The sequence below is a fragment of the Notolabrus celidotus genome, chromosome 5, assembly GCF_009762535.1.
Source record: "Notolabrus celidotus isolate fNotCel1 chromosome 5, fNotCel1.pri, whole genome shotgun sequence".
Taxonomy (NCBI): Eukaryota; Metazoa; Chordata; class Actinopteri; order Labriformes; family Labridae; genus Notolabrus; species Notolabrus celidotus.
This window is the reverse complement of record NC_048276.1, coordinates 7,156,194-7,176,256: the sequence shown is the minus strand read 5'-3', so window position 1 is coordinate 7,176,256 and position 20,063 is coordinate 7,156,194. Positions and strand designations below refer to the sequence as shown.

General features: G+C 37.7%; 6 protein-coding genes across 6 annotated transcripts; all 6 read left to right on the top strand.

Moving 5' to 3' along the window:
• The first annotated feature begins 448 nt into the window (after positions 1 to 448).
• On the top strand, positions 449 to 1,415 carry LOC117812927 (olfactory receptor 51M1-like). The gene is made up of 2 exons (XM_034683921.1): positions 449 to 507; positions 787 to 1,415. The coding sequence occupies exons 1-2, from the start codon at positions 450 to 452 to the stop codon at positions 1,413 to 1,415; spliced, it is 687 nt and encodes a 228-aa protein (XP_034539812.1). The 5' UTR covers position 449.
• Positions 1,416 to 3,266: 1,851 nt separating this feature from the next.
• LOC117812926 (olfactory receptor 1-like) lies at positions 3,267 to 4,565 on the top strand. The gene is made up of 2 exons (XM_034683920.1): positions 3,267 to 3,448; positions 3,533 to 4,565. The coding sequence occupies exon 2, from the start codon at positions 3,550 to 3,552 to the stop codon at positions 4,513 to 4,515; it is 966 nt and encodes a 321-aa protein (XP_034539811.1). The 5' UTR covers positions 3,267 to 3,448; positions 3,533 to 3,549; the 3' UTR covers positions 4,516 to 4,565.
• Positions 4,566 to 8,098: 3,533 nt separating this feature from the next.
• Positions 8,099 to 9,069, top strand: LOC117813069 (olfactory receptor 1-like). The gene has a single exon (XM_034684137.1). The coding sequence runs from the start codon at positions 8,104 to 8,106 to the stop codon at positions 9,067 to 9,069; it is 966 nt and encodes a 321-aa protein (XP_034540028.1). The 5' UTR covers positions 8,099 to 8,103.
• A 1,814-nt stretch (positions 9,070 to 10,883) lies between these two features.
• Positions 10,884 to 12,171, top strand: LOC117813044 (olfactory receptor 1-like). Its single transcript, XM_034684102.1, has 2 exons — positions 10,884 to 11,104; positions 11,189 to 12,171. The coding sequence occupies exon 2, from the start codon at positions 11,206 to 11,208 to the stop codon at positions 12,169 to 12,171; it is 966 nt and encodes a 321-aa protein (XP_034539993.1). The 5' UTR covers positions 10,884 to 11,104; positions 11,189 to 11,205.
• A 2,129-nt stretch (positions 12,172 to 14,300) lies between these two features.
• On the top strand, positions 14,301 to 15,321 carry LOC117813027 (olfactory receptor 1-like). Its single transcript, XM_034684072.1, has one exon. It carries the CDS (start codon positions 14,306 to 14,308, stop codon positions 15,269 to 15,271), a length of 966 nt encoding a protein of 321 aa, XP_034539963.1. The 5' UTR covers positions 14,301 to 14,305; the 3' UTR covers positions 15,272 to 15,321.
• Positions 15,322 to 18,868: 3,547 nt separating this feature from the next.
• Positions 18,869 to 19,834, top strand: LOC117812675 (olfactory receptor 1-like). The gene has a single exon (XM_034683582.1). It carries the CDS (start codon positions 18,869 to 18,871, stop codon positions 19,832 to 19,834), a length of 966 nt encoding a protein of 321 aa, XP_034539473.1.
• Positions 19,835 to 20,063: the final 229 nt, after the last annotated feature.

The following is a 20,063-nucleotide window of genomic DNA, read 5'->3' as shown; positions in this document are numbered from 1 at the left end:
ATACATTCAGTTCATGGAGTACATTTCTGAATAGATATGAATGGAAACATGTTTTGTTCATCAGAATTAAGAGTCAGTGTTAGAATATATCTTAATGATGTTTACTTTCATTCCCTTGTCACTGTGATAGTTCTTCTCCTAAAATAGATGTTATGGTGGCAAAAGTTAACTGAGTCCAAGTTTGAGAACAACAATGACATAAGCACTGAAACACTCCCACATGAGACATGTAGAGGATGTTGAGTGACAGAGAAACCTACTCACTCAGGGACAAAGGAAACCTATAACTGTCCAGTCCCTCACAGTTCAAGCTGCTAGAGGGAACAGAACAGAACACTTGACTCAGAGGTGAGCTTGACTTTGTCAACTTTTTACCTTTTTAACATTGTCTTCATCTTTAATAAGTATTGTTTCTCCTTTTCTTAAATCCAGAAAAACAGATCTTTGTAATGGGTCCAGAAGAGAAACTTAACACCACGTTTGTTCGCCCTGCAAGGTTCTATCTCGGTGGGTTTAGCAACATCCCTCATGTGAAGTATTACTATGTGTTCCTGTGTTTTGTCTACATCCTGACTGTTCTGGGGAATGGCTTCCTCATGTTAGTTATTTACCTGGTGGAGGCCCTGCATACTCCCAAATACATGATTGTGTTTAACCTGGCGTTGGTAGATTTGTGCAGCAGCACGGCTCTCATACCAAAACTCTTAGACTCCTTTTTGTTTAACAGGAGGTACATCGTCTATGAGGCTTGTTTGAGTTACATGTTCTTTGTTTTATTGTTTGCAGGCTTGCAGTCATGGACGCTTGTCACAATGGCATTTGACAGATTAATAGCGATTTGCTTCCCTCTAAGGTACCATAGTATTGTTACTAAACAAACTATTGGTGTGATGCTGATGTTTTCATGGGTTGTTATTACAGGTGCATTGACATGCCTTGTAAAGCTCATTGATCGTCTGTCATTCTGTGGATCTTTGGTGGTGAAGGGTTTTTTCTGCGATCATCCCTCTGTTTATCGCCTGGCTTGCAATGACAACTCTATGAATAACATAGTAGCATATATTTGTTTCCTTGCACTCGCCTTTATACCTCTTATATTGATAGCTCTGACATATGTTTGTATTTCAGTAGCACTGAATAGGATTACATCAGGAGAGGAGCGACTTAGAGCTTTCAAAACTTGTTCATATCATCTGATTCTTGTGGCTATTTTCTTTTTGCCAGTTCTTTGCAATAACATAATCTCATTGTCTTCTTATATTCATCCTAATGTCAGGATTATTAACGCCTCTCTGACACTCAAAATACCAGCACTGCTTAACCCCATTGTGTACGCTTTAAAGACAGAGGAAGTTCTTAACTCTACCAAGAAGCTTATCAAAAGAAAGAAGATAAATAAAGCTACCAAAAAATAATGAAATGTTTATCAATGACATGATCACACATAAGAAGTGTCTTTTTATTGCTTCTGTTTCTCCTACTATGACATTGTGTTATTATTAAGTACTTTGCTATAAAATTAGACATGAAAATATTGCATTGTGTAATGATTCTCTGCATAATGATGTCCCTGTTTTATTCTGTCTGTAAATGATAACTGTATCGGACAACATTACATGTATTTAATAAATATGAAATCATTTGTGTTCAATATTTCATGAGCAATATTCAGATATTGATTCTTTTTTAAATGATGGGCATCAGCTGGTGTCTGTACTTAAGGGGCCAATGTCAACATGTTCTTTTTTCTAAATGACATCATATTATATTCTGTCATATTCTGAAATCTATAGCAAAACTGGATGTAATTTCATTAAGTGTAGTTTAAAATTAGTTTTTTGAAGCACTTAAAATACTTCTAGCTTCACCAAACATGGTACACAGGATCCCAGTGGAGCAATGGGAAGTTTTATTTTGGTTTGATCAGTGGGTGTGGCTTAACAGCTGACTTAGCCACACCCATATGTTTGAACAATTTCCCAAAATTTAACATCTGAAGCCTGTGTCAATTAGAGAGATATACTTTCCTATGCTTGTATCTCATGCTTAGATCTACAAAAACAGTTGATTGGACCCATATCATAAAACCAACAAGAGGTCAGACATTTAGACTTTTGGGGTTGAAACAGGCTAATTGTTAGCCATTTCCAGGGCTTCTTCTATGATTAACTCATCCACAAGAAATAATCCAATCCCCCTGATCTTTATTTCACAGGTGGAAGACACCTAAACAAACAAAACCTTGAGATTATATTAAAAAGTCAAAGGGTGTGGCCATACCAGCTTGTCAAAGTTTCAAAAATTGGGGTTTTTTCACCAGTTTTCTTTGTAAACATTTTGCTTTATTACTCCAAATAGGTTAATGCAAACCACACTTGTTTGTGTATGCAGAAAACAATTTTAGAAAGGTATACTCTTTGGCTTGTGTACAAAATTCAATGGGTGTGGCTTTGCCACTCATCAGAGTTGATGTCACACTATTGGATTCGAACCTGGGCCGCCAGCTATACGGACGTGCAACTTAACCGTTACACAAAATCCACACCCGGCCTTACTTCTTCTTTTTGAGAATTCAAAACTGTTTGATTATTTGGAGATAAGTGGGGTCTAAAGGCCACCACCTCTGTTAAAGGAAGGTTGTTCAAGCCTAACATGGATGACTTCCTTGACACCACTTTCAAACCAAATGTCTTCTCTCTCCATAACCTGAACTTTGTTGTCCTCAAGGGAGTGTCCCTGGTCCTTGAGCTGGCTCTTCTGTGCTGACTATGTGTCTGTGGAGTGGTTGCTCAAGTCAAGGTTGTGGTGTTGTGTTGACTCTAGTCTAGACATAGTTTAGGTGAATCAATATCGGCCAAAATAAAGCTGGCAGAACTCTCCATCTCTTTGAGATTGGGCCAAAAGAACATCATTGCAATATCCTCGGCCTCCCCTATCATGGCAGATGGCTGTTCACCAAGAAGTCTGGTTCTGCTTGAGGTTTCTGCCTCTTGAAATGAAGCTCATTACTCAGCACTGTTGCTTACCCATGGTGGATTAATGTTTGGTTGTTTAAAATATCATAACTGAGAGTGAATAAGTGCATAATGGATATGGATAATAATACATTCAGTTCATGGAGTACATTTCTGAATAGATACGAATGGAAACATGTTTTGTTCATCAGAATTAAGTCAGTGTTAGAATATATCTTAATGATGTTTACTTTCACTCCCTTGTCACTGTGATAGTTCTTCTCCTAAACTAGATGTTATGATGGCAAAAGTTAACTGAGTCCAAGTTTGAGAACAACAATGACATAAGCACTGAAACACTCCCACATGAGACATGTAGAGGATGTTGAGTGACAGAGAAACCTACTCACTCAGGGACAAAGGAAACCTATAACTGTCCAGTCCCTCACAGTTCAAGCTGCTAGAGTGAACAGAACAGAACACTTCACTCAGAGGTGAGCTTGACTTTGTCAACTTTTTACCTTTTTAACATTGTCTTCATCTTTAATGAGTATTGTTTGTCCTTTTCTTAAATCCAGAATTCCAGATCTTTGTAATGGGTCCAGAAGAGAAACTTAACGCCACGTTTGTTCGCCCTGCAAGGTTCTATCTCAGTGGGTTTACCAACATCCCTCATGTGAAGTATTACTATGTGCTCCTGTGTTTTGTCTACATCCTGACTGTTCTGGGGAATGGCTTCCTCATGTTAGTTATTTACCTGGTGGAGGCCCTGCATACTCCCAAATACTTGATTGTGTTTAACCTGGCGTTGGTAGATTTGTGTGGCAGCACGGCTCTCATACCAAAACTCTTAGACTCCTTTTTGTTTAACAGGAGGTACATCGTCTATGAGGCTTGTTTGAGTTACATGTTCTTTGTTATATTGTTTGGAGGCATGCAGTCATGGACGCTTGTCACAATGGCATTTGACAGATTAATAGCGATTTGCTTCCCTCTAAGGTACCATAGTATTGTTACTAATCAAGTTATTGGTGTGATGCTGATGTTTTCATGGGTTGTTATTACAGGTTTATTGACATGCGTTGTAAAGCTCATTGATCGTCTGTCATTCTGTGGATCTTTGGTGGTGAAGGGTTTTTTCTGTGATCATCCCCTTGTTTATCGCCTGGCTTGCAATGACAACTCTATGAATATCCTAATGTCATTTATTTGTTACCTTGCACTCGTCTGTATACCTCCTGTATTGATAGCTCTGACATATGTTTGTATTTCAGTAGCACTAAAAAGGATTGCATCAGGAGAGGAGCGACTTAGAGCGTTCAAAACTTGTTCATATCATCTGATTCTTGCGGCTATTTTCTTTTTGCCAGTTCTGTGCAATAACATAATCTCATTGTCTTCTTCTATTCATCCTAATGCCAGGATTATTAACACCTCTCTGACACTCACGATACCAGCACTGCTTAACCCCATTGTGTACGCTTTAAAGACAGAGGAAGTTCTTAACTCTATTAAGAAGCTTTTCAAAAGAAAGAAGATGAATAAAGCTACCAAAAAATAATGAAATGTTTATCAATGACATGATCACACATAAGAAGTGTCTTTTTATTGCTTCTGTTTCTCCTACAATGACATTGTGTTATTGTTAAGTACTTTGCTATAAAATTAGACATTAAAATATTGCATTGTGTAATGATTCTCTGCATAATGATGTCCCTGTTTTATTCTGTCTGTAAATGATAACTGTATCGGATAACATTACATGTATTTAATAAATATGAAATCATTTGTGTTCAATATTTCATGAGCAATATTCAGATATTGATTCTTTTTTAAATGATGGGCATCAGCTGGTGTCTGTACTTAAGGGGCCAATGTCAACATGGTCTTTTTTCTAAATGACATCATATCATATTCTGTCATATTCTGAAATCTATAGCAAAACTGGATGTAATTTCATTAAGTATAGTTTAAAAGTATTTTTTTGAAGCACTTAAAATACTTCTAGCTTCACCAAACATGGTACACAGGATCCCAGTGGAGCAATGGGATGTTTTATTTTGGTTTGGTCAGTGGGTGTGGCCTAACAGCTGACTTAGCCACGCCCATATGTTTGAACAGTTTCCCAAAATTGAACCTCCGAAGCCTGTGTCAACTACAGAGATATAATTTCCTATGCTTGTATCTCATGCTTAGATCTACAAAAACAGTTGCTTGGACCCATATCATAAAACCAACAAGAGGTCAGACATTTAGACTTTTGGGGTAGAAACAGGCTAATTGTTAACCATTACCAGGGCTTCTTCTATGATTAACTCATCCACAAGAAATAATCCAATCACCCTGATCTTTATTTCACAGGTGGAAGACACCTAAACAAACAAAACCTTAAGATTATATTAAAAGTCAAAGGGCGTGGCCATACCAGCTTGTCAAAGTTTGAAAATTTGGGGGGGGGGGGGCGGGTTCACCAATTTTCTTTGTAAACATTTTGCTTTATTACTCCAAATAGGTTAATGCAAACCACACTTGTTTGTGTATACAGAAAACAATTTTAGAAAGGTATACTCTTTGGCTTGTGTACAAAATTCAATGGGTGTGGCTTTGCAACTCATCAGAGTTAATATCAAACTATTGGATTTGAACCTGGGCCACCCGCTATTATATGTTACCTTGCACTCGTCTGTATACCTCCTATATTGATAGCACTGACATATGTTTGTATTTCAGTAGCACTGAAAAGGATTGCATCAGGAGAGGAGCGACTTAGAGCTTTCAAAACTTGTTCATATCATCTGATTCTTGTGGCTATTTTCTTTTTGCCAGTTCTGTGCAATAACATAATCTCATTGTCTTTTTCTATTCATCCTAATGCCAGGATTATTAACACCTCTCTGACACTCACGATACCCGCACTGCTTAAGCCCATTGTGTACGCTTTAAAGACAGAGGAAGTTCTTAACTCTATTAAGAAGCTTTTCAAAAGAAAGAAGATAAATAAAGCTACCAAAAAATAATGAAATGTTTATCAATGACATGATCACACATAAGAAGTGTCTTTTATTGCTTCTGTTTCTCCTACTATGACATTGTGTTATTATTAAGTACTTTGCTATAAAATTAGACATGAAAATATTGCATTGTGTAATGATTCTCTGCATAATGATATCCCTGTTTTATTCTGTCTGTAAATGAGAACTGTATCGGACAACATTACCTGTATTTAATAAATATGAAATCATTTGTGTTCAATATTTCATGAGCAATATTCAGATATTGATTCTTTTTTAAATGATGGGCATCAGCTGGTGTCTGTACTTAAGGGGCCAATGTCAACATGTTCTTTTTTCTAAATGACATCATATCATATTCTGTCATATTCTGAAATCTATAGCAAAACTGAATGTAATTTCATTAAGTGTAGTTTAAAATTAGTTTTTTGAAGCACTTAAAATACTTCTAGCTTCACCAAACATGGTACACAGGATCCCAGTGGAGCAATGGGAAGTTTTATTTTGGTTTGATCTGTGGGTGTGGCCTAACAGCTGACTTAGCCACACCCATATGTTTGAACAATTTCCTAAAATTGAACCCCCGAAGCCTGTGTCAACTACAGAGATATAATTTCCTATGCTTGTATCTCATGCTTAGATCCACAAAAACAGTTGCTTGGACCCATATCATAAAACCAACAAGAGGTCAGACATTTAGAATTTTGGGGTAGAAACAGGCTAATTGTTAACCATTACCAGGGCTTCTTCTATGATTAACTCCTCCACAAGAAATAATCCAATCCCCCTGATCTTTATTTCACAGGTGGAAGACACCTAAACAAACAAAACCTTAAGATTATATTAAAAAGTCAAAGGGCGTGGCCATACCAGCTTGTCAAATTTTGAAAAAATTGGGGGTTTTTTTCACCAGTTTTCTTTGTAAACATTTTGCTTTATTACTCCAAATAGGTTAATGCAAACCACACTTGTTTGTGTATGCAGAAAACAATTTTAGAAAGGTATACTCTTTGGCTTGTGTACAAAATTCAATGGGTGTGGCTTTGCCACTCATCAGAGTTGATGTCACACTATTGGATTCTAACCTGGGCCGCCCGCTATACGGACGTGCAACTTAACCGTTACACAAAATCCACGCCCGGCCTTACTTCTTCTTTTTGAGAATCCAAAACTGTTTGATTAGTTGGAGATAAGTGAGGTCTAAAGGCCACCACCTCTGTTAAAGGAAGGTTGTTCAAGCCTAACATGGATGACTTCCTTGACACCACTTTCAAACCAAATGTCTTCTCTCTCCATAATCTGAACTTTGTTGTCCTCAAGGGAGTGTCCCTGGTCCTTGAGCTGGCTCTTCTGTGCTGACTATGTGTCTGTGGAGTGGTTGCTCAAGTCAAGGTTGTGGTGTTGTGTTGACTCTAGTCTAGACATAGTTTAGGTGAATCAATATCGGCCAAAATAAAGCTGGCAGAACTCTCCATCTCTTTGAGATTGGGCCAAAAGAACATCATTGCAATATCCTCGGCCTCCCCTCTCATGGCAGATGGCTGTTCACCAAGAAGTCTGGTTCTGCTTGAGGTTTCTGCCTCTTGAAATGAAGCTCATTACTCACCACTGTGTCTTACCCATGGTGGATTAATGTTTGGTTGTTTAAAATATCATAACTGAGAGTGAATAAGTGCATAATGGATATGGATAATAATACATTCAGTTCATGGAGTACATTTCTGAATAGATACGAATGGAAACATGTTTTGTTCATCAGAATTAAGTCAGTGTTAGAATATATCTTAATGAATGTTTTACTTTCATTCCCTTGTCACTGTGATAGTTCTTCTCCTATAATAGATGTTATGATGGCAAAAGTTAACTGAGTCCAAGTTTGAGAACAACAATGACATAAGCACTGAAACACTCCCACATGAGACATGTAGAGGATGTTGAGTGACAGAGAAACCTACTCACTCAGGGACAAAGGAAACCTACAACTGTCCAGTCCCACACAGTTCAAGCTGCTAGAGTGAACAGAACACTTCACTCAGAGGTGAGCTTGACTTTGTCAACTTTTCACCATTTTAATATTGTGTCAACCTTAAATAGTATTTTTTTCTCTTTTCTTAAATCCAGAATTCCAGATCTTTGTAATGGGTCCAGAAGAGAAACTTAACACCACGTTTGTTCGCCCTGCAAGGTTCTATCTCAGTGGGTTTACCAACATCCCTCATGTGAAGTATTACTATGTGTTCCTGTGTTTTGTCTACATCCTGACTGTTCTGGGGAATGGCTTCCTCATGTTAGTTATTTACCTGGTGGAGGCCCTGCATACTCCCAAATACATGATTGTGTTTAACCTGGCGTTGGCAGATTTGTGCAGCAGCACGGCTCTCATACCAAAACTCTTAGACTCCTTTTTGTTTAACAGGAGGTACATCGTCTATGAGGCTTGTTTGAGTTACATGTTCTTTGTTATATTGTTTGCAGGCTTGCAGTCATGGACGCTTGTCACAATGGCATTTGACAGATTAATAGCGATTTGCTTCCCTCTAAGGTACCATAGTATTGTTACTAATCAAGTTATTGGTGTGATGCTGATGTTTTCATGGGTTGTTATTACAGGTGCATTGACATGCGTTGTAAAGCTCATTGATCGTCTGTCATTCTGTGGATCTTTGGTGGTGAAGAGCTTTTTCTGTGATCATCCCCTTGTTTATCGCCTGGCTTGCAATGACAATTCTATGAATAACATAGCAGCATTTATTTGTTTCCTTGCACTCGCCTTTATACCTCTTATATTGATAGCTCTGACATATGTTTGTATTTCAGTAGCACTGAAAAGGATTGCATCAGGAGAGGAGCGACTTAGAGCTTTCAAAACTTGTTCATATCATCTGATTCTTGTGGCTATTTTCTTTTCGCCAGTTCTTTGCAATAACATAATCTCATTGTCTTCTTATATTCATCCTAATGTCAGGATTATTAACACCTCTCTGACACTCAAAATACCAGCACTGCTTAACCCCATTGTGTACGCTTTAAAGACAGAGGAAGTTCTTAACTCTACCAAGAAGCTTTTCAAAAGAAAGAAGATAAATAAAGCTACCAAAAAATAATGAAATATTTATCAATGACATGATCAAACATAAGAAGTGTCTTTTTATTGCTTCTGTTTCTCCTACTATGACATTGTGTTATTATTAAGTACTTTGCTATAAAATTAGACATGAAAATATTGCATTGTGTAATGATTCTCTGCATAATGATGACCCTGTTTTATTCTGTCTGTAAATGATAACTGTATCGGACAACATTACATGTATTTAATAAATATGAAATCATTTGTGTTCAATATTTCATGAGCAATATTCAGATATTGATTCTTTTTTAAATGATGGGCATCAGCTGGTGTCTGTACTTAAGGGGCCAATGTCAACATGGTCTTTTTTCTAAATGACATCATATCATATTCTGTCATATTCTGAAATCTATAGCAATACTGAATGTAATTTCATTAAGTGTAGTTTAAAACTAGTTTTTTGAAGCACTTAAAATACTTCTAGCTTCACCAAACATGGTACACAGGATCCCAGTGGAGCAATGGGATGTTTTATTTTGGTTTGATCAGTGGGTGTGGCCTAACAGCTGACTTAGCCACACCCATATGTTTGAACAATTTCCTAAAATATAACCTCCGAAGCCTGTGTCAACTACAGAGATATAATTTCCTATGCTTGTATCTCATGCTTAGATCTACAAAAACAGTTGATTGGACCCATATCATAAAACCAACAAGAGGTCAGACATTTAGAATTTTGGGGTAGAAACAGGCTAATTGTTAACCATTTCCAGGGCTTCTTCTATGATTAACTCATCCACAAGAAATAATCCAATCCCCCTGATCTTTATTTCACAGGTGGAAGACACCTAAACATACAAAACCTTAAGATTATATTAAAAAGTCAAAGGGTGTGGCCATACCAGCTTGTCAAAGTTTCAAAAATTGGGGTTTTTTCACCAGTTTTCTTTGTAAACATTTTGCTTTATTACTCTAAATAGGTTAATGCAAACCACACTTGTTTGTGTATGCAGAAAACAATTTTAGAAAGGTATACTCTTTGGCTTGTGTACAAAATTCAATGGGTGTGGCTTTGCCACTCATCAGAGTTGATGTCACACTACTGGATTCGAACCTGGGCCGCCCGCTATACGGACGTGCAACTTAACCGTTACACAAAATCCACGCCCGACCTTACTTCTTCTTTTTGAGAATTCAAAACTGTTTGATTAGTTGGAGATAAGTGAGGTCTAAAGGCCACCACCTCTGTTAAAGGAAGGTTGTTCAAGCCTAACATGGATGACTTCCTTGACACCACTTCCAAACCAAATGTCTTCTCTCTCCATAATCTGAACTTTGTTGTCCTCAAGGGAGTGTCCCTGGTCCCTGAGCTGGCTCTTCTGTGCTGACTATGTGTCTGTGGAGTGGTTGCTCAAGTCAAGGTTGTGGTGTTGTGTTGACTCTAGTCTAGACATAGTTTAGGTGAATCAATATCGGCCAAAATAAAGCTGGCAGAACTCTCCATCTCTTTGAGATTGGGCCAAAAGAACATCATTGCAATATCCTCGGCCTCCCCTCTCATGGCAGATGGCTGTTCACCAAGAAGTCTGGTTCTGCTTGAGGTTTCTGCCTCTTGAAATGAAGCTCATTACTCAGCACTGTTGCTTACCCATGGTGGATTAATGTTTGGTTGTTTAAAATATCATAACTGAGAGTGAATAAGTGCATAATGGATATGGATAATAATACATTCAGTTCATGGAGTACATTTCTGAATAGATACGAATGGAAACATGTTTTGTTCATCAGAATTAAGAGTCAGTGTTAGAATATATCTTAATGATGTTTACTTTCATTCCCTTGTCACTGTGATAGTTCTTCTCCTAAAATAGATGTTATGATGGCAAAAGTTAACTGAGTCCAAGTTTGAGAACAACAATGACATAAGCACTGAAACACTCCCACATGAGACATGTAGAGGATGTTGAGTGACAGAGAAACCTACTCACTCAGGGACAAAGGAAACCTATAACTGTCCAGTCCCTCACAGTTCAAGCTGCTAGAGTGAACAGAACAGAACACTTCACTCAGAGGTGAGCTTGACTTTGTCAACTTTTTACCTTTTTAACATTGTCTTCATCTTTAATGAGTATTGTTTCTCCTTTTCTTGAATCTAGAAAAACAGATCTTTGTAATGGGTCCAGAAGAGAAACTTAACACCACGTTTGTTCGCCCTGCAAGGTTCTATCTCAGTGGGTTTACCAACATCCCTCATGTGAAGTATTACTATGTGTTCCTGTGTTTTGTCTACGTCCTGACTGTTCTGGGGAATGGCTTCCTCATGTTAGTTATTTACCTGGTGGAGGCCCTGCATACTCCCAAATACATGATTGTGTTTAACCTGGCGTTGGTAGATTTGTGTGGCAGCACGGCTCTCATACCAAAACTCTTAGACTCCTTTTTGTTTAACAGGAGGTACATCGTCTATGAGGCTTGTTTGAGTTACATGTTCTTTGTTATATTGTTTGGAGGCTTGCAGTCATGGACGCTTGTCACAATGGCATTTGACAGATTAATAGCGATTTGCTTCCCTCTAAGGTACCATAGTATTGTTACTAATCAAGTTATTGGTGTGATGCTGATGTTTTCATGGGTTGTTATTACAGGTTTATTGACATGCGTTGTAAAGCTCATTGATCGTCTGTCATTCTGTGGATCTTTGGTGGTGACAAGCTTTTACTGTGATCATCCCCTTGTTTATCGCCTGGCTTGCAATGACAATTCTATGAATATCCTAATGTCATATACTGGTTTCCTTGCATTCATCTGTATACCTCCTATTTTGATAGCTCTTACATATGTTTGTATTTCAGTAGCACTGAAAAGGATTGCATCAGGAGAGGAGCGACTTAAAGCTTTCAAAACTTGTTCATATCATCTGATTCTTGTGGCTATTTTCTTTTTGCCAGTTCTTTGCAATAACATAATCTCATTGTCTTCTTCTATTCATCCTAATGCCAGGATTATTAACACCTCTCTGACACTCACGATACCAGCACTGCTTAACCCCATTGTGTACGCTTTAAAGACAGAGGAAGTTCTTAACTCTACCAAGAAGATTTTCAAAAGAAAGAAGATAAATAAAGCTACCAAAAAATAATGAAATGTTTATCAATGACATGATCACACATAAGAAGTGTCTTTTTATTGCTTCTGTTTCTCCTACTATGACATTGTGTTATTATTAAGTACTTTGCTATAAAATTAGACATGAAAATATTGCATTGTGTAATGATTCTCTGCATAATGATGTCCCTGTTTTATTCTGTCTGTAAATGAGAACTGTATCGGACAACATTACATGTATTTAATAAATATGAAATCATTTGTGTTCAATATTTCATGAGCAATATTCAGATATTGATTCTTTTTTAAATGATGGGCATCAGCTGGTGTCTGTACTTAAGGGGCCAATGTCAACATGTTCTTTTTTCTAAATGACATCATATTATATTCTGTCATATTCTGAAATCTATAGCAAAACTGGATGTAATTTCATTAAGTGTAGTTTAAAATTAGTTTTTTGAAGCACTTAAAATACTTCTAGCTTCACCAAACATGGTACACAGGATCCCAGTGGAGCAATGGGAAGTTTTATTTTGGTTTGATCAGTGGGTGTGGCCTAACAGCTGACTTAGCCACACCCATATGTTTGAACAATTTCCCAGAATTGAACCCCTGCAGCCTGTGTCAATTAGAGAGATATACTTTCCTATGCTTGTATCTCATGCTTAGATCTACAAAAACAGTTGATTGGACCCATATCATAAAACCAACAAGAGGTCAGACATTTAGACTTTTGGGGTTGAAACAGGCTAATTGTTAGCCATTTCCAGGGCTTCTTCTATGATTAACTCATCCACAAGAAATAATCCAATCCCCCTGATCTTTATTTCACAGGTGGAAGACACCTAAACAAACAAAACCTTGAGATTATATTAAAAAGTCAAAGGGTGTGGCCATACCAGCTTGTCAAAGTTTCAAAAATTGGGGTTTTTTCACCAGTTTTCTTTGTAAACATTTTGCTTTATTACTCCAAATAGGTTAATGCAAACCACACTTGTTTGTGTATGCAGAAAACAATTTTAGAAAGGTATACTCTTTGGCTTGTGTACAAAATTCAATGGGTGTGGCTTTGCCACTCATCAGAGTTGATGTCACACTATTGGATTCGAACCTGGGCCGCCAGCTATACGGACGTGCAACTTAACCGTTACACAAAATCCACGCCCGGCCTTACTTCTTCTTTTTGAGAATTCAAAACTGTTTGATTATTTGGAGATAAGTGGGGTCTAAAGGCCACCACCTCTGTTAAAGGAAGGTTGTTCAAGCCTAACATGGATGACTTCCTTGACACCACTTTCAAACCAAATGTCTTCTCTCTCCATAACCTGAACTTTGTTGTCCTCAAGGGAGTGTCCCTGGTCCTTGAGCTGGCTCTTCTGTGCTGACTATGTGTCTGTGGAGTGGTTGCTCAAGTCAAGGTTGTGGTGTTGTGTTGACTCTAGTCTAGACATAGTTTAGGTGAATCAATATCGGCCAAAATAAAGCTGGCAGAACTCTCCATCTCTTTGAGATTGGGCCAAAAGAACATCATTGCAATATCCTCGGCCTCCCCTATCATGGCAGATGGCTGTTCACCAAGAAGTCTGGTTCTGCTTGAGGTTTCTGCCTCTTGAAATGAAGCTCATTACTCAGCACTGTTGCTTACCCATGGTGGATTAATGTTTGGTTGTTTAAAATATCATAACTGAGAGTGAATAAGTGCATAATGGATATGGATAATAATACATTCAGTTCATGGAGTACATTTCTGAATAGATACGAATGGAAACATGTTTTGTTCATCAGAATTAAGTCAGTGTTAGAATATATCTTAATGATGTTTACTTTCACTCCCTTGTCACTGTGATAGTTCTTCTCCTAAACTAGATGTTATGATGGCAAAAGTTAACTGAGTCCAAGTTTGAGAACAACAATGACATAAGCACTGAAACACTCCCACATGAGACATGTAGAGGATGTTGAGTGACAGAGAAACCTACTCACTCAGGGACAAAGGAAACCTATAACTGTCCAGTCCCTCACAGTTCAAGCTGCTAGAGGGAACAGAACAGAACACTTCACTCAGAGGTGAGCTTGACTTTGTCAACTTTTCACCTTTTTAACATTGTCTTCATCTTTAATGAGTATTGTTTGTCCTTTTCTTAAATCCAGAATTCCAGATCTTTGTAATGGGTCCAGAAGAGAAACTTAACACCACGTTTGTTCGCCCTGCAAGGTTCTATCTCAGTGGGTTTACCAACATCCCTCATGTGAAGTATTACTATGTGTTCCTGTGTTTTGTCTACATCCTGACTGTTCTGGGGAATGGCTTCCTCATGTTAGTTATTTACCTGGTGGAGGCCCTGCATACTCCCAAATACATGATTGTGTTTAACCTGGCGTTGGTAGATTTGTGTGGCAGCACGGCTCTCATACCAAAACTCTTAGACTCCTTTTTGTTTAACAGGAGGTACATCGTCTATGAGGCTTGTTTGAGTTACATGTTCTTTGTTATATTGTTTGGAGGCATGCAGTCATGGACGCTTGTCACAATGGCATTTGACAGATTAATAGCGATTTGCTTCCCTCTAAGGTACCATAGTATTGTTACTAATCAAGTTATTGGTGTGATGCTGATGTTTTCATGGGTTGTTATTACAGGTTTATTGACATGCGTTGTAAAGCTCATTGATCGTCTGTCATTCTGTGGATCTTTGGTGGTGAAGGGTTTTTTCTGTGATCATCCCCTTGTTTATCGCCTGGCTTGCAATGACAACTCTATGAATATCCTAATGTCATTTATTTGTTACCTTGCACTCGTCTGTATACCTCCTGTATTGATAGCTCTGACATATGTTTGTATTTCAGTAGCACTAAAAAGGATTGCATCAGGAGAGGAGCGACTTAGAGCGTTCAAAACTTGTTCATATCATCTGATTCTTGCGGCTATTTTCTTTTTGCCAGTTCTGTGCAATAACATAGTCTCATTGTCTTCTTCTATTCATCCTAATGCCAGGATTATTAACACCTCTCTGACACTCACGATACCAGCACTGCTTAACCCCATTGTGTACGCTTTAAAGACAGAGGAAGTTCTTAACTCTATTAAGAAGCTTTTCAAAAGAAAGAAGATGAATAAAGCTACCAAAAAATAATGAAATGTTTATCAATGACATGATCACACATAAGAAGTGTCTTTTTATTGCTTCTGTTTCTCCTACAATGACATTGTGTTATTGTTAAGTACTTTGCTATAAAATTAGACATTAAAATATTGCATTGTGTAATGATTCTCTGCATAATGATGTCCCTGTTTTATTCTGTCTGTAAATGATAACTGTATCGGATAACATTACATGTATTTAATAAATATGAAATCATTTGTGTTCAATATTTCATGAGCAATATTCAGATATTGATTCTTTTTTAAATGATGGGCATCAGCTGGTGTCTGTACTTAAGGGGCCAATGTCAACATGTTCTTTTTTCTAAATGACATCATATCATATTCTGTCATATTCTGAAATCTATAGCAAAACTGGATGTAATTTCATTAAGTATAGTTTAAAAGTATTTTTTTGAAGCACTTAAAATACTTCTAGCTTCACCAAACATGGTACACAGGATCCCAGTGGAGCAATGGGATGTTTTATTTTGGTTTGGTCAGTGGGTGTGGCCTAACAGCTGACTTAGCCACGCCCATATGTTTGAACAGTTTCCCAAAATTGAACCTCCGAAGCCTGTGTCAATTAGAGAGATATACTTTCCTATGCTTGTATCTCATGCTTAGATCTACAAAAACAGTTGCTTGGACCCATATCATAAAACCAACAAGAGGTCAGACATTTAGAATTTTGGGATAGAAACAGGCTAATTGTTAACCATTTCCAGGGCTTCTTCTTTGATTAACTCATCCACAAGAAATAATCCAATCACCCTTATCTTTATTTCACAGGTGGAAGACACCTAAACATACAAAACCTTAAGATTATATTAAAAGTCAAAGGGCGTGGCCATGCCAGCTTGTCAAAGTTTGAAAATTTGGGGGGGGGGGGGGGGGGGGTGTCACCAGTTTTCTTTGTAAACATTTTGCTTTACTACTCCAAATAGGTTAATGCAATCCACACTTGTTTGTATATACAGAAAACAATTTTAGAAAGGTATACTCTTTGGCTTGTGTACAAAATTCAATGGGTGTGGCTTTGCCACTCATCAGAGTTAATATCAAACTATTGGATTTGAACCTGGGCCACCCGCTATTATATGTTACCTTGCACTCGTCTGTATACCTCCTATATTGATAGCACTGACATATGTTTGTATTTCAGTAGCACTGAAAAGGATTGCATCAGGAGAGGAGCGACTTAGAGCTTTCAAAACTTGTTCATATCATCTGATTCTTGTGGCTATTTTCTTTTTGCCAGTTCTTTGCAATAACATAATCTCATTGTCTTCTTCTATTCATCCTAATGCCAGGATTATTAACAACTCTCTGACACTCACGATACCCGCACTGCTTAACCCCATTGTGTACGCTTTAAAGACAGAGGAAGTTCTTAACTCTATTAAGAAGCTTTTCAAAAGAAAGAAGATAAATAAAGCTACCAAAAAATAATGAAATGTTTATCATTGACATGATCACACATAAGAAGTGTCTTTTATTGCTTCTGTTTCTCCTACTATGACATTGTGTTATTATTAAGTACTTTGCTATAAAATTAGACATGAAAATATTGCATTGTGTAATGATTCTCTGCATAATGATATCCCTCTTTTATTCTGTCTGTAAATGATAACTGTATCGGACAACATTACATGTATTTAATAAATATGAAATCATTTGTGTTCAATATTTCATGAGCAATATTCAGATATTGATTCTTTTTTAAATGATGGGCATCAGCTGGTGTCTGTACTTAAGGGGCCAATGTCAACATGTTCTTTTTTCTAAATGACATCATATCATATTCTGTCATATTCTGAAATCTATAGCAAAACTGAATGTAATTTCATTAAGTGTAGTTTAAAATTAGTTTTTTGAAGCACTTAAAATACTTCTAGCTTCACCAAACATGGTACACAGGATCCCAGTGGAGCAATGGGAAGTTTTATTTTGGTTTGGTCAGTGGGTGTGGCTTAACAGCTGACTTAGCCACACCCATATGTTTGAACAATTTCCTAAAATTGAACCCCCGAAGCCTGTGTCAACTACAGAGATATAATTTCCTATGCTTGTATCTCATGCTTAGATCCACAAAAACAGTTGCTTGGACCCATATCATAAAACCAACAAGAGGTCAGACATTTAGACTTTTGGGGTAGAAACAGGCTAATTGTTAACCATTTCCAGGGCTTCTTCTATGATTAACTCATCCACAAGAAATAATCCAATCCCCCTGATCTTTATTTCACAGGTGGAAGACACCTAAACAAACAAAACCTTAAGATTATATTAAAAGTCAAAGGGCGTGGCCATGCCAGCTTGTCAAAGTTTGAAAAAATTGGGGTTTTTTTTCACCAGTTTTCTTTGTAAACATTTTGCTTTATTACTCCAAATAGGTTAATGCAATCCACACTTGTTTGTGTATGCAGAAAACAATTTTAGAAAGGTATACTCTTTGGCTTGTGTACAAAATTCAATGGGTGTGGCTTTGCCACTCATCAGAGTTAATGCCACACTATTGGATTCGAACCTGGGCCGCCCGCTATACGGACGTGCAACTTAACCGTTACACAAAATCCACGCCCGGCCTTACTTCTTCTTTTTGAGAATTCAAAACTGTTTGATTAGTTGGAGATAAGTGAGGTCTAAAGACCACCACCTCTGTTAAAGGAAGGTTGTTCAAGCCTAACATGGATGACTTCCTTGACACCACTTTCAAACCAAATGTCTTCTCTCTCCATAATCTGAACTTTGTTGTCCTCAAGGGAGTGTCCCTGGTCCTTGAGCTGGCTCTTCTGTGCTGACTATGTGTCTGTGGAGTGGTTGCTCAAGTCAAGGTTGTGGTGTTGTGTTGACTCTAGTCGAGACATAGTTTAGGTGAATCAATATCGGCCAAAATAAAGCTGGCAGAACTCTCCATCTCTTTGAGATTGGGCCAAAAGAACATCATTGCAATATCCTCGGCCTCCCCTCTCATGGCAGATGGCTGTTCACCAAGAAGTCTGGTTCTGCTTGAGGTTTCTGCCTCTTGAAATGAAGCTCATTACTCAGCACTGTTGCTTACCCATGGTGGATTAATGTTTGGTTGTTTAAAATATCATAACTGAGAGTGAATAAGTGCATAATGGATATGGATAATAATACATTCAGTTCATGGAGTACATTTCTGAATAGATACGAATGGAAACATGTTTTGTTCATCAGAATTAAGAGTCAGTGTTAGAATATATCTTAATGATGTTTACTTTCACTCCCTTGTCACTGTGATAGTTCTTCTCCTAAAATAGATGTTATGATGGCAAAAGTTAACTGAGTCCAAGTTTGAGAACAACAATGACATAAGCACTGAAACACTCCCACATGAGACATGTAGAGGATGTTGAGTGACAGAGAAACCTACTCACTCAGGGACAAAGGGAACCTATAACTGTCCAGTCCCTCACAGTTCAAGCTGCTAGAGTGAACAGAACAGAACACTTCACTCAGAGGTGAGCTTGACTTTGTCAACCTTTCACCTTTTTAACATTGTCTTCATCTTTAATGAGTATTGTTTCGCCTTTTCTTAAATCCAGAATTCCAGATCTTTGTAATGGGTCCAGAAGAGAAACTTAACACCACGTTTGTTCGCCCTGCAAGGTTCTATCTCCGTGGGTTTACCAACATCCCTCATGTGAAGTATTACTATGTGTTCCTGTGTTTTGTCTACATCCTGACTGTTCTGGGGAATGGCTTCCTCATGTTAGTTATTTACCTGGTGGAGGCCCTGCATACTCCCAAATACATGATTGTGTTTAACCTGGCGTTGGTAGATTTGTGTGGCAGCACGGCTCTCATACCAAAACTCTTAGACTCCTTTTTGTTTAACAGGAGGTACATCGTCTATGAGGCTTGTTTGAGTTACATGTTCTTTGTTTTATTTTTTGGAGGCTTGCAGTCATGGACGCTTGTCACAATGGCATTTGACAGATTAATAGCGATTTGCTTCCCTCTAAGGTACCATAGTATTGTTACTAATCAAGTTATTGGTGTGATGCTGATGTTTTCATGGGTTGTTATTACAGGTGCATTGACATGCCTTGTAAAGCTCATTGATCGTCTGTCATTCTGTGGATCTTTGGTGGTGAAGAGCTTTTTCTGTGATCACACCCTTGTTCATGGCCTGGCTTGCAATGACAATTCTTTAAATTTCCTAATATCATATACTGGTTTCTTTGCATTTATCTGTATACCTCCTCTATTAATTGTACTGACATATGTTTGTATTTCAGTTGCACTAACACGGATTGCATCAGGAGAGGAGCGACTTAAAGCGTTCAAAACTTGTTCATATCATCTGATTCTTGTGACTATTTTCTTTTTGCCAGTTCTTTGCAATACCATAGTCTCAGTGGCCTCTTTTATTCATCCTAATGCCAGGATCATTAATGCTTCTCTGACACTCACCATACCAGCATTGCTTAACCCCATTGTGTACGCTTTAAAGACAGAGGAAGTTCTTAACTCTACCAAGAAGATTTTCAAAAGAAAGAAGATAAATAAAGCTACCAAAAAATAATTAAATGTTTATCAATGACATGAAAACACACGAGAAGTGTTATCAAAGCAGCAGTGTCTTTTTTTCAGTTTCTCCTACTATGACATTTCGTTATGTGTACTTTGCTCTATAATGAGACATGAACATATTGCATCACTTTTAGTTTTCTTAATTGTATTGTGTAATGATTCCCTGCAGAATGATGTCCCTGTTTTATATCATCTGTAAATTATAACTGGATTGGACAACA

Coding starts and splice junctions, on each gene's coding strand:
- LOC117812926 (XM_034683920.1), top strand. CDS start 3,550: ATGGGTCCAGAAGAGAAACTTAACGCCACGTTTGTTCGCCCTGCAAGG.
- LOC117813044 (XM_034684102.1), top strand. CDS start 11,206: ATGGGTCCAGAAGAGAAACTTAACACCACGTTTGTTCGCCCTGCAAGG.
- LOC117812927 (XM_034683921.1), top strand. CDS start 450: ATGGGTCCAGAAGAGAAACTTAACACCACGTTTGTTCGCCCTGCAAGG. Junction 508..786: donor CCCTGCAAGGTTCTATCTCG/GTGGGTTTAGCA, acceptor TATTGTTTGCAG/GCTTGCAGTCATGGACGCTT.
- LOC117813069 (XM_034684137.1), top strand. CDS start 8,104: ATGGGTCCAGAAGAGAAACTTAACACCACGTTTGTTCGCCCTGCAAGG.
- LOC117813027 (XM_034684072.1), top strand. CDS start 14,306: ATGGGTCCAGAAGAGAAACTTAACACCACGTTTGTTCGCCCTGCAAGG.
- LOC117812675 (XM_034683582.1), top strand. CDS start 18,869: ATGGGTCCAGAAGAGAAACTTAACACCACGTTTGTTCGCCCTGCAAGG.